This window comes from Panthera pardus, unplaced genomic scaffold, assembly GCF_024362965.1.
Source record: "Panthera pardus isolate Hobbes unplaced genomic scaffold, ASM2436296v1 HiC_scaffold_24, whole genome shotgun sequence".
NCBI classification, from domain to species: Eukaryota; Metazoa; Chordata; class Mammalia; order Carnivora; family Felidae; genus Panthera; species Panthera pardus.
The window spans coordinates 102,923,906-102,937,679 of NW_026526810.1; the positions used below are offsets into that span (position 1 = coordinate 102,923,906).

Here is a 13,774-nt window from a genome sequence, read left to right on the forward strand (position 1 = left end):
GGAATGATAGCGTTAGAATCTTACTATCTTGCAAAACGTCCGTGGAATAGTGGGTCTAGGCACTGATTGCCGGTGGTGGTTAACATTGTGAGGGACATCTAGTCATCAAGTGCCGCCAATGGGAATATGAAACACTACCTATGAAACGTTCTTGCATGGGTGCCTGGGTGGCTCAGTTGGTTAAGCGTCCCACTTCAGCTCAAGTCATGATCTCATGGTTCATGTGTTAGAGCCCCGTATCAGGCTCTGCACTGACAGCACAGAGCCTGGAGCCTGCTTCGGATTCTGTGTCTCCCTCTCTCTCTCTCTCTCTCTCTGCCCCACCCCTGATTGTGCTCTCTCTCTCAAAAATAAATGTAAAGAAAGAAAGAAAGAAAGAAAGAAAGAAAGAAAGAAAGAAAGATTCCTGCCAAACCGCTCTCCCCAAACCCCCCCAAAAAAACAAAACCCAAATCAGATTGAGCCTCTAAATCTAACATTTAATTTATGGGAAATTCAGGGGAGGAGCAACATGTTAAATAATACTAGAGGAATTCAATCAGAAAAATCCCAAATGGGGGAACTCTATGGAAAAATGTACCTTATTCTTCAACAAGTAACAAGGAGGAAGAAAGGAGGGAAGAGGAAACTTTAGGTTAAAACTTTAGGCATATCAGTCAAATGCAGTATGTGGACCTTGCTTGGATCCTGATTTAAACAAACCAATTATTAAATATATATATATATTAAATTATTAAATTAAATTAAATTAAATTAAATATATTAAATTAAATATAATTAATTTATTAATTATAAATCAATATTTATAAATTATAAATAAATTTATTTTAAATTTATTTTAAATTTATAAAAAATAAAATAAAATATAAATTATATTAAATTAAATATATATTAAATTATTAAATTAAATTAAATTAAATATATTAAATTAAATTATTAAATATATATATATATATATATATATATATATATATATATATATAATCATGGCAATTTACTACTAAGGGGGCTATCTGATATTAAGGAATTATTGGTGAATCTGTCAGACCTAACAATGTTGCTGTGGTTTTGTAAGCCCTCCACCACCCCGCTTTTTAGAGGCATAAACTTAAATATTTACAGATGGAAAAAAGAAGAAAGGCTGGAGATGGAAAGGGAGATGAGAATAAATGAATAGGTATTAATTCTCCTGAACTACCGGATGTGGTTGCAGGTTGACTGGGGAGTGTGACACCCTCTTCCCCGATCCTTTCCCTTTGCCACAAGCTCCGACTAAAGCATGCCTGAGACTGTCAACTGAACAAAATGTGCCCTCGAGAAAAAGAACACACTAGCAAAATGCAGTACTTCCATCACGTGCAGAAAACTGGAATCCGCCTCAGACCGTGCCCGCGGCGGCGGTCAGGCCTCCCGCGGATCCGGCTGATAGCACACTTCCTGCTTCAGGGACTGTGTTCTTTTGTGTGGCTTTTCTGAGCCCACCGCCTGCATAAATCTGCTGCTTTCTACCCAGACACTGTTGCTTCACTTGGAAATAATTATCTCCTTCTCCACATGCACCCTGTTCCCTTCACCCACATCCCTTATCATGCCATGATAATCACACACTGAAGCAGATGTAAAAGGCACAAACGGAGCATTTGCTTGACGACTCGAGAGCCTTGTGTCATTGCACACAAAGAAGAAAGTGAGGAGGAGCCCTATCTGCCATCGCAGGACTCACACTGGAACATGTACCCATTAAAGAACAATTGAGTGGATTTTTTAGAGCTAGAATTTTTTTCCCCCATTAGTTCTCGCAGCAAACCAGGAAGAGTGGTAGTTATAGTTGCTGGCTTTTCAAGCCAGGACCCTAAGATACAGAGCTGTTGTTACCAGTCTAGAATTATGTTTGTCTTATGAAATCGTTTGTGAATCCACAAATAATTACTGTGCACCTGCTGGGCCAGGTTCTGAGAATATTACTCCCATTACGAGGTAGACATGGTCTGTGCTTCTCCACATGGCTGGAGCTTCTCTGGGCAGAGGGTGGAACGAGAGGGAGTTAGCAGGGACTGACTAGATGGTTTGAGCTTTGTAGGTTGTAGGGATTTTGTCTAATTGGATGGGAATCCGGTGGAGGCTTGTAGTCAAAGGAATGACACGATCCAATTTATGTTTGAAAAGATTATTCTGGTTCCTGTGTGGAAGATGGGCTGAGGTTAGGGTTGGAGGGATGGAGAATAGAGGCTGGAGGTCAATTAGAGATTACAGAGGTGGCCCAGGAGAGGGAAGGTGGTAAGCTGGACTAGGGATGGATTCTGGAGAAGGTAGAGTTGGCAGGATTTGCTGATGGATTGGCTGTTGGGGAAGAGAAGAAAGAGAGCAAGGAAGTCTCTAAAGTTTTTGGCCTGAGCAATTGGGTGTTTGGTATTTCCATAGGGCAGAATGGATGAAAAACAGGTTGAAGGAGAAATCTTCATTTCTATTTTTAGACTGTTAACTTTGAGACATCAATCAGTCATCCCTGTGGAGATGAGTTGGCATTTAGATAGAGAGATCTGGAGTTCTGGGGAGAGACCTGAGGTGGAAATACAGATTTGGGAGCCAATGGCTCTCGGATTGGTTAAGATTACCTAAGGAGACTGAAGATACAGAAGACAAAGGACACTCTACATGTAAGAGGGGGCAGGGGAGGAGCAAACAAAACGCAGCAAATCCCTTACATGCTCCAGCAGCTCACCCCGCCTTCAGAATGTGCCACAAGCCAGTGAGGTATGAAGAAACACATGACGGAGAGAAGTCATGGCAGACAAGAGAAAAGAGCCTGCCATGAAGTAGGGGTGGCAGCTGGGCAGAAATGCTGCAGGACGAACTGGTACGATAATAACAGAGGTGACTGCCAGGGTTGGGAACATAGAGGTCAACTGTGCGGGCTCCAAGTGTGGCGCCCCCTTGATGAGGGCTGAGTAGTGAAAGGCTGGCAAGAAAGTGGAGACCAAGCCTCTGGCAGAGTTTGTCGTGAAGGGAAAGGAAGAAATGGCGCAGGAGCTAGGGGAAGATATGCTGTCAAGGAGGTGAAGCTTTAGTGTTGGGTTGTTTGGATCTTTGGCTTTTAGGGATCCGAGGTAATAGAACGAGTCTGTGCTGACACAGGGCAAACTGATGATTCAGGAGAGAGAGAAGGCATACTTGTAGAGAGCTGAGAACCGAAGGTTGGGAAGCGTAGGTTGGGGGTTGCCCTTAGAGAGAAGAGACATCTGTCATCACAGCAGGGAAAGCAGAAGGTGTGACATTCTTTCTCCAAGTCTCTTTGACGCTCAGAGGCCCCTTGTGTGTGCACCACTTGAGCAAGGCCTGCTCTCTGAATTGTCAGTAGAGGAAACCAGAGACCAAAAATTAGCCCAGAGGAGTGCATATAGCTAATGATGGACTTTCAGACACCACACTGGAAAGACATAGCTGGGCTGTGAAGAGTGTCTTGTTGGTTTCCCTGAAGCCACAATTTTTGGGTGATCATCTACGCCATTTAGGTATAAGACTGGCCATGGAAGTTGCATCATTTTTTCCCATAGGATCCCTTAACCAAGTCATGAGTCCTCAAGCATTAAAAGGAATAGCACCTGAGCCCTGAGCTGGCTTCACCTCTGTAGATCTTTTTTTTTTTTTTTTTTTTTTTCTGTAGATCTTTTTATTTTTTTATTAAAAAAATTTTTTAATTAGTTTTCTTCATTTTTGAGAGGCAGAGAGAGAGCACATGTGGGGGAGGGGCAGAGAGAGAGGGAGACACAGAATCCGAAGCGGGCTCCAGGCTCTGAGCTGTCAGCACAGAGCCCAATGCGGGGCCTGAACTCACGAACTATGAGATCATGACCTGAGCCGAAGTCAGATGCTCAGCCGACGAAGCCACTCAGGCGCCCCACCTGTAGATTTTATTTTGTGCCCTGGGGTTGTATTTTAAGACTAAGTTCATCGCCCTTTTAGAATTGACTCCCAGGGGAAAGATTGTGTCTCCCAAAAATTTACCGTAATTACTTTCATGAGGAAACAAGAATATTTGACCAATCGTGGTTTCCTTTTTCTTTTCCTACAAGAACTCTCAGAAATAAATGTAATGCTTGATCACAAGAACTTAGAGTTTTGACCTCTTAGGTTTTTATTTTCTATTTTTATATCTTTTCTTTTGTTTCATTTTTTATTATTTTTTTTTACTTTGAAATAATAGCAGATTCACATGCAGTTTTAAGAAATAATACCAAAGGATCCTGTGAACTCTTTGCCTGGTTTCTCCCAATGGTGACATCTTACAAGACTATAGTACAGTTTCACAACCAGATATTGATATTGATTCAGTCAAGATACAGAACATTCCATCTCTCCAAGAATGCATGATGCTGCCCTTTTATAGCCACTCTCTTCTGTCCCCACCGTCTCCTTAACCTTTGGTAATTGCTAACCTGTTCTCCATTTCTATAGTTTCGTCATTTCAAGAATGTTATATACATTATGTAACTTTTGGGGATTGGCTTTTTTTCACTCAACATAGTTTTCTGGAAATTCATTCAAGTTGTTGCATGTATCAGTGATTTGCTCCTTTGTGGATGAGTAGTACTCTGTGACGTGGATGTAACACAGTTTATTTAATTCATCCTTTGAAGGGCATCTGGGTCATTTCCAGTTTGGAGACTATCACCAATAAGGCTGCTACAAACATTCATGTACAGATTTTGATGTGAATGTGAGTTTTCACTTTTCTGAGCTTCTATCTTTTCTAGTGAGTTGTATTAGGTCTTTTTCTGTGAATGAATAGTATATAATCATCAATAAACAAAGGCCATCTACTTTCTTCTTTGTGATTGCTATTAGCATGCTATTACCCTCTATCTTCACAGCTTCCCAGTCTCTGACTCCTCTCATGGGCTGGAAAAAAGCAGATGAAAGTTGGAAGAGTTACGTAGCATGTTTGTGGGTCAAGTGGAGCCTGGGTTCTGGTATATGGTCTCAACTCCTGGCTTTTATATGAAAGCTGCTGCAGTTCTTAAGATACAGTTTATTTTTATTCTTCTCTCCAGGATTCTGGACTCTAGCAACCATGTTGGTTTCAAGTGGCTTGTGTAGAACAGGCTCAGAGATGTGGTTCGGCTTTCTTTCATGTATGTAGGCAATCAAAAGTCCTAAAGGAGATGGAAGCACAGTTGACCCCCTAGCCCCACTTCAGGCTGGGTGTAAGATTTGAAATTAAGATAATCACTTCATGGAACCACGGTTTATACCATCTCTGCTGAAAAGAATGCTGGATTCAAAGAAAGAGACAGAATGAATCCACCATGAAACCCAACCCAATATTTTTGTTGAAGCCACGTCTGATAGACCATCGATGGAGGAATGAAGGATGGGAAACCACGTGCACCAGTTCATTTTCTAGAACGGTCTAAAGTGACGCATACAGGGGTGCCTGGGTGGCTCAGTCAGTTATGGGTCTGATTCTTGATCTCAGTTCCGGTCTTGATCTTGGGGTCATGAGTTTGAGCCCTGTGTTGCACTCTGCGCTGGGTGCGAAGCCTACTTAATAAATAATAGGTAAATAAATAATAAAGTGACACATACAGCTAGATATGGCCCTCACTCTGCTGTACTAGCATAATATCTAGAAGCCAAATTTTATTTGCTCATTTATTTCACTCAACGCTCTGCTCACTGGGTGCCCGGTTCGGGTGGGGGCTGGAAACTGAGGAATTAAGATGTTCTTCCTAAGTTCAAGGAGCTCACCGTCCAGTGGGAGAGGCAGATAAATGTTTAGATAGTCATGACATGATGCACCAAGTGCTATTCTAAAGTTTGCAAGTAGCAGTGGTGACAGCAGCAGCCTCCAGTGATGAGGGGGTGGCGTCAGCATTGGGTGCAGGAATGTGGCCTTGCCTGTGGTTGTGACTAATCGTCTGCCCTCCCTTTATTCTTGTCTGTTTTCTAAGCTTTCCTGATAATTCTACCCAGTATATTCCCAGTAAATTATCTGTCTACTTAAATCAACCAGACAGTGTTGATGGAGAGATAGGCCACTGGTCTCAGATTCCTAGGAAAACTTCCAGAATTGTTTTTTGTGTGTATGTAAATGCAGCACGAAGCCTTACGTGGTATAAAATGTTGAAATACTTCCATGTCAGTTGGTAAATAGACACTGGCTCTACCCCCATGGGACCCCAAACTCCCTGGTCCCTCCCTTCATTCCCTGTCCCCTATGATCTGTCATCTCAAGGGGTTACACCAGGCAGAGGTGCTCTGGTGGCATTCTTCCTGATTGACAGGTGCTTCTGGTGAAGCACTGAATGTATACAGTATACACATATAGGTGGATGTATGTAAGTATGTGGAAGGTGTATATTCATGACAAATTCATCCCAATGGGGTGAATCCTACTACACACACATACTACTACACATTCTGTATGGCTAATGTGAGATCTTTCCATATCAGCACTTGTAGCCTTTTCAAATGGCTCTTTGGCAATCCATTCCGTGGATTTAACCATAAATGATTTAATCAGTTTGGGGAGGTTTCAAAAAATAGAGATGCCCTGCCCTCATTTCTTAACACCAACTTCAAGATGAAGATTCAGGAAGTCTAGGAAAGGGTTGACTCTGTGAATTTTCCAAACTTTCCAGGTGGTTCTGATTATCGGCCAGGTCTGGGATTTTTTTGGCAGAAGCAATGCATCAGTTCACCCTACAAATATGGAAAGCCCACAAAAAGCCATGAAGCTTCATTTTTTTAAAGAAGGTCTACCTTCTCCTCTCTGGGACACAAGATATAAAATAAACAATATAAAAACCTGTGTTGAAAGGCTTCCAATACTTCAGTTCATCATTGCCCTGGCTTGCTACCAGACTGTAAATTTTCTCTGGTTAGCAATAACTAAAAGGAATGCCATTCTGGAAGCAAGATGAGGGGCAGAGACCTCTCAGTAAGTTCCAGATATCGAGGCCAAGCTTTTGCTTCTTCCAAAGAACACTGCTGTCCCTCCTGTATTTAGAATAAATTCAACTTTGATTGTCCTCCAGGAACTGAGCAGTGGCCAAACATCAGTATTTCTTCAGATTTGGAAATGAATTTTGATTGTTTCTTCATAAGTCGGCATAATGCTTAGATAATCAACTGCAGTTCTTGGCAAAGATTAAAATGTGAACTCAGTTCACCACTCCCAGACTATCTGGAAACCAGGAAAGTATATTTATGGGAAAAGAGGTTTATATAAATACTTTCTTCAGTGACCCACATGATGGAGTTGAGAATAAATATCTTGCTTTTGGTGGATGATACCAAATTAGGTGGAGCTGGCAACATCCCAACACTGAGAACTAAACTCAATATGACCCTTTTAGATTGGCCTTGACAAAAAAAAAAAAAAATGATTCGCACCATAAATACAAGATGAGAAATGGCTCACAAGCACTATAGTAAAAAATAAAATGTTACAGAGTTTCAAAGTTAACAGCTGGTTTGTAACTCCAAAATTAGTCAGCAATAGGGAAAATATTGGGAAAACAAAAGAACATAATGCTGGAATGTTAATGTGGAGAAGATAAGCACAATTTCTGAATACTTTCCCACATATGGCCTTCGTAGGGCCTTAGCTAGAGAACACGCCTATCCAGTTAGGGCCTTCATAATTTGGGAAGACTATCTAAAAACAATTCAGTGGGCCCTGAGAACTGTGGGTGGCTGAGATGACCAGGGGTGGGGTGGAGAATCTCTAAGAGACATTTTAAGCTAAATGGAATTAGTAAACATATCAGAAAGAGAACTCAAAAACGGCCTAAAAACTATCTTCTAATATTCATGGTGTGATTATAAAGAGAGTGTTGAATATCTTTTTCTCTCTTCCACAGAGGGCACACCTGGAAATCAAGAGGTGAATATTAATAATTCAGATTAAGCTAGGTCTAAGGATGAGTTTGCTTGAAGTAGATTAGTGGGCCGGTGTGTCGTAGCTGGAGAGCACAGAGCATGGTCTCTGGAGCCAGACTGCCCGGGTTCACATCCCGTTCCACCACTTACTCCCTGTGAGGCCTTGGGCAGGCCTTACTTTCCCTCAAGCTACCTCACTTGTCCATGTGAGTAGTGGGGAAGCCAAGAGCGTCAGCCTTATAACATCATGGGAAGGATGGCATGAGATGATTATGCAAAGCCCCGAGAAGTGTGTGGTTATTGGCTGATGACTATGGATAGGAAAACTTCGAGAACAGGCTCCTGGAAGTGATTCTTGAGTCTCTTCTTAGGCATTTGAAAGACTATCTCAAACTAATGGTTAAATCCGTAGTGCTAATTCGAGTCAACTCTGTGAAGGACACATGGTTTAGTCATAATTTCAAAATTGCCTCATTCTATCACATTCTTATCTCACAAAATTATTAACCTTATATACCCAGCGGTGTCTGCCTTGCACACAATATACATAGTCAATCACATATTCAGTCAGGATTACAAGCCTGAATATGTTCATGAGAATATTTGCTCCTTAATCTTTTGATATTGCAGAAACATTAGCAAATAGTCTTCATAACAAATCATAAAATACGTTCCTCCCTGAATTTTGTCTCAATGAACCAGTTTAATTCAATTTAATTAAATTCCATTCAGTTTAAGTAACCATTATTGAAGACCTGTGTTAGGCCCTTAGAAAGACTAGTAATGCTTGTCTCCTGCCTTTAGAGACTGCATAGTCTACCAAGAAAAGGGTGAAAGAAAAACAGTTCATTTTAATATCGTGTGATAGATGGCACATTTCGGGTGCCAACTGCTATGTAGAAGCATAGAGCCTGACTGATGACTTTTGCCTGGGAATCACCAAAGGCTCACAGAAGCTCAGACATTGAACTGAACTTCGAAGAAAGTGGGGAGGTGAGAGCGTTTCTTGAGGTGAAGCTGAGAGGAGATCTAGGAGTGACAGCTTCTGTCAGGTCCAGGGACCGCACTTGGCACGCAGAGTGAGGAACATGGTGGCATGAGGAAGAGGAGGCATGGTGAGGGGACAGGAGCTGTTGCTCCAGGAGCTGATAGCACTGAGCGACACTTCCTGGCTCTGCTGGCACCCTGCCCTGCCTCGGGGTCCATCAGTGGCCAATCGTGGGAATGGACGGGGTGGCCTCTCCCAGTTCCTCTCCTGCCCTCTGTGTTGGGAAGAAATTCATGTAACTTGTAGGGACTTGTCCATATCCTGAATAGAGGAAAAAAAGTCCACATTTCAACATTGTGGTCTCAGGGAAGTAATGCCCCTCTTTATATATAAGGAAGAGTTGAACAAACACTGGATTTAGAGTCAGGTTCTAGGCTTGGGTTCAGATCCCAGCTCTGGGGACATCAGGTTGGCTCAGTCAGAAGAACACGCAGTTATTGATCTTAGGGTTGTGAGTTTGAGCCCCATATTGGGTGTAGAGATTACTTAAAAATAAAATCTTAAAAAAAAAAATCCCAGCTCTGTCATGTAACTGTCTATTCTGGGTAGGCCGTTCATTGGCACTCAAGTTTTTCTGGACAAGGGCTTAATATGTTCAGCTCAGAGGACCCTGATAAGGATGAGATGAGAGAGTGCATATGAAAGCAGCCAGCTTAAAGTAGATGTTCCATTGACATTTGAGTGATTTTTTGATATTGTTACTGTTTTTATTTTGCCTAAGTAATGTTGGCATAGAGCTATGACATTTCCAAATGATCATGAACATGAAGCAGTATTAGGGGCAACAAGAACTCTGAGGCTAAGGGCTTAAGCTGCACCTCCTCCACTGAAAACTCAGAGTAAGAATCATATGTGTGTGTGTATGTGTTTATCTGTCTGTCTATCATCTATCTATCATCTATTTTTAACCATTCTTACACATTTGGACCAAATCATTTTCAAAACAGTAAATAGTAAATGCCAGAGTAAGACATCTTATCTGTGATAAATGGAGTAGAAGGAACTTTTTCCTCCAACTCTGTTTCTTTTTTTTTTTAAGTTTATTTGTGTGTGTGTGTGTGTGAGAGAGAGAGAGAGATAGAGTGCGAATGGAGGAGGGGCCGAGAGAGAGAGAGAGAGAGAGAGAGAGAGAGAGAGAGGGAGACACAGAATCTGAAGCAGGCTCCAGGCTCTGAGCTGTCAGCACAGAGCCCGATGCGGGGCTCAAGCTCACAGACCATGAGATCACGACCTGAGCCAAAGTCGAAAGCTCAATGGACTGAGCCACCTGGGTGCCCCTCCTCAACTCTGTTTCTAAGGATTCTGGTAATATCTGCCCAAATCACAGAAGTATGTTAGAAGAAGGCACTCATTCAGTTTATTTCTATGTTTCAAATTGGTGCAAGTATAGAACACTCTATGGTAAAGTGGGAAAATTTAAGAAACCCCACCCACGCCCTGGATGTTTTTGTGAAACTTTCCATAATAAGAACAATAAGGAGAAATAGTAGGGGCCCCCGGGTGTCTCAGTTGATTAAGCATCTGACTTTGGCTCAGGTCATGATCTTGTGGTTCATGAGTTCAAGCCCTGCATTGGGCTCTGCACTGACAGTGCAGAGTCTACTTGGGATTCTCTCTCTCCTCCTCTCTGTGTCCCTCCCCCACTTGCACTCTCTATTTGTCTCAAAATAATAAATAAATAAATAAATTTAAAAAAGAAAAGAGAGCAAGGTGGGTGGTGGTGGAGAACACAGACGTCCTTGAAGATCCGGGCTTAGAGTAGGTTAGGGGACCTCTTTTAATCTCCCTTCAGACATTGGGGTTGTTTTCTCACTGATGTTTTCCTAAATAATAAGAAGGCAGTTCTGTTATAAATCAGTCCTTGGGGTTACAAGGAGGGCAGCCGTGGTGCCACTGACCAAGTCAGTCCCCACCCAGCAGGCTCAGGATCCTGAGGAGACAAAGCTGCATATATGTTCCTGAGCACCAGCTTGTCTCTGGACATGGCCAATGGCCCCAGCATCATTAACAGGAAGTCTTTATTTTCAAGGCTGGGCAGGAGACAGGCAGCTGGACAAGGAGTGTTCAGTGCTTTGCTATGGTACAAGGTCAAGGCCTTTTTCAAATCAAATGACAAATGACAGATCGTCCTTTGTCCATCCATTGCTGAGTGACACCCGAGGCCCCAGGAGGAATAGTTGGTGCCCGTCATGAGACGCCAGGCCCTCATCACATGCTTGTGTCAGACTCTAAACTAAGAGGCGATGAGCCGGCCTTGCGGTCCTGCTCCTGATGTCTGGCCAATGTCTCTGCTTTCACCCTGTTCTCTTCTTTGATATCTGGTTTCACAGATGCCAAATACAAACCTCATTGATTCAGCATTTGGGATCACTGGACCTGAACAAACTGAAGTTTTCCCTTGCAACACCTTTAGTGAAGGATTTGATTAAGCAAGCAACATAAAAAGTTGTTAGAGGAAAGGGAGATTTAACCCCTTACAATAATAAATGTATTAAAAACAACTTTAAGTAGGGTTGGTATGTTAGCCTTTGGTGGTAGATAGGTTTTCTATTTTGGCCCTTTTCCATTTGGTTGGCATGATGTTATGTCTGAGTTTATTTAAAATAGTGCTGGAGCGCCTGGGTGGCTCAGTCGGTTGAGCAACCAACTTTGGCTTGGGTCATAATCTCACGGTTTGTGAGTTCGAGCCCCGCATCGGGCTCTGTGCTGACAGCTCAGAGCCTGGAGCCTGCTTCCAATTCTGTGTCTCCCTCTCTCTCTCTGCCCCTCCCCCACTCATGCTCTGTCTCTGTCTCAGAAATAAATAAACATTAAAAAATAAATAAATAAAATAATAAAACAGTGCTGTGGTTGATTAGCAATGTCTCTCTGGGCTCATGAAGGATATCAGAAGTGGTAGGAAATAGGCTGGGTATTTGCTTCCTTGGTAGCATTCAAACCTCTTTTAGAAACAGCTGTGTGAAGAAAACAAATAAAATTAAAGCAAATGACATTAATTAAGCATTTGTTATGTTTTAGACCTATGCTAGCTATCATAATTATTTTTTTCATTTGATTCTCATTGTACTCTGAAAATTAGTAATGATTATTTCAATCTTACAAATGGGGAAGTTGAGTCCTATAGTTGACAAAAGTCACATAGCCAGTTAGTGGAGCCACATTACAGATGAAGGTTTGTTTGACTCCAAAGTCTATGCTCTTTCAGTTAAAATAAAAAGGACCTCTAGTTAGCAATACATTAAGAGACTCAGTACAGGGTGCCTGAGTGGCTCAGTAGGTTAAGCTGACTCAGTTTCAGCTCAGGTCATGATCTTGTGGCTTAATGGGTTCAGGCCCCACATTGGGCTCTGCACTGACAGTGTGGAATCTGCTTGGGATTCTCTCTCTCTCTCTCTCTCTCTCTCCCTCTCTCTCTACTCTCCCCCACCTGCACTGTCTCTGTCTCTCTCAAAAATAAATAAACTTTAAAAAAAAAAGACTCAGTACATTAAAAGGTTTCAGTATTTATGGCAACACTTTCAATTTAAAAAGTTTAAGTGGAGGGAGCACCTGGCTGGCTCAGTTGGAGGAGCATGTGACTCTGGATCTTGGGGTTGTGAGTTTGAGCCCTGTGTTGGGGGTAGAGCTTACTTAAAAAAAAAAGAGAGAATAAATAAATAAATAAATAAATAAATAAATAAATTTAAGTGGAGGTAAAATGGAATAATAAAAAAATACTAAATGAATTCAAAAGAAGACAGGGAAAGAGTAAAAAGAAAGAAAAGATGTGACAAATGGAAAACAACTAGCAAGAAGGTAGATTGAAATCCAACATATCCATAACTACATTAAATGTAAATAGCCTAAACCACCCCTAATAAAAGGGAGAGATTATCAGGTTGAATAAAAAAGGCTAGACCCAACTAGATGCTGCCTATAAGAAACACACTTGAAATATAAAGACACAAATAAATTATAAGTAGAAAGATGGAGAAGGATAAATCATGCTAACAGTAAATCACAAGAATGCTGGAGTGGACTTTAAATACAAGGAGTATTACTGGCAATAAAGAAGTCCATTATATAATGATAAAAGAATAATTTTACCAAGAAGACATAACAATCCTAAATATAAATGTACCTAATAACAGAGCTTCAAAATATCTGAGATAAAAAAAATGATAGAAATGGAAGAAGAAATGGAGAAATTCATAATTATAGTTGAAGATTTCAACACTTTTCCCTCAGGAAGATGGAGTGAGTAGACAAAGCAGATGGTAGAATAGTAAGTTTAGAGAACACTTGAACAGCACTAGTAACCAACTTGACCTAACTGACATTTATAGCACATTCCACCTGACAGTAAATACCCATTCTTTTCAAGTGCACACAAAGTGTGCCCCACTAATAATCTGGACCATAAAACAAACCTTAGCAAATTTAAGAGAATTGAAATCAAAGTATGCTTTCTAACCACAATGGAATCATAAACTAGAAGTCAATAAACTAGAAGGGATATCTGGAAAATCCCTTAATATTTAGAAATGAAACAACACACTTAAATATCCGAAGGGTCAAAGAAGAGATCACAAGGGAAATTAGAAAATATTTTGAGTTGAATGAAATAGTCTAAAGTGCTGACATTTTACAAAGTCCACCTGGTCTGAATTAGTGTGATCTGCCTCCAGGTTTTAAGGCGATGTGCCACTGGGACAATTTTATTAAAACACAGGAGCAAGGACACTGCAGTCTCATCAGTCCCTAAAATGAAAAGCAGATGGGTAATGTCTATACAAGGCCCTCCCCTCCTGCTCCCCATCTTCCTGTATTCCTGGTTCTGCCCTGGTTGCAGATCCCAGGTGA

General features: G+C 41.4%; 1 protein-coding gene across 2 annotated transcripts in view; it reads left to right on the forward strand.

The window, feature by feature from the left end:
- The window catches only part of PPP1R36 (protein phosphatase 1 regulatory subunit 36), a 44,773-nt gene extending 43,013 nt beyond the window's left edge, over positions 1 to 1,760 (forward strand). For both annotated transcript variants that reach the window (XM_019451567.2, XM_019451565.2), the window contains one exon: positions 1,214 to 1,760. In XM_019451567.2, coding sequence (XP_019307112.1) covers positions 1,214 to 1,334 — 121 coding nt within the window. In that variant the 3' untranslated portion in view covers positions 1,335 to 1,760. The remainder of the gene's footprint in view (positions 1 to 1,213) is intronic.
- Positions 1,761 to 13,774: the final 12,014 nt, after the last annotated feature.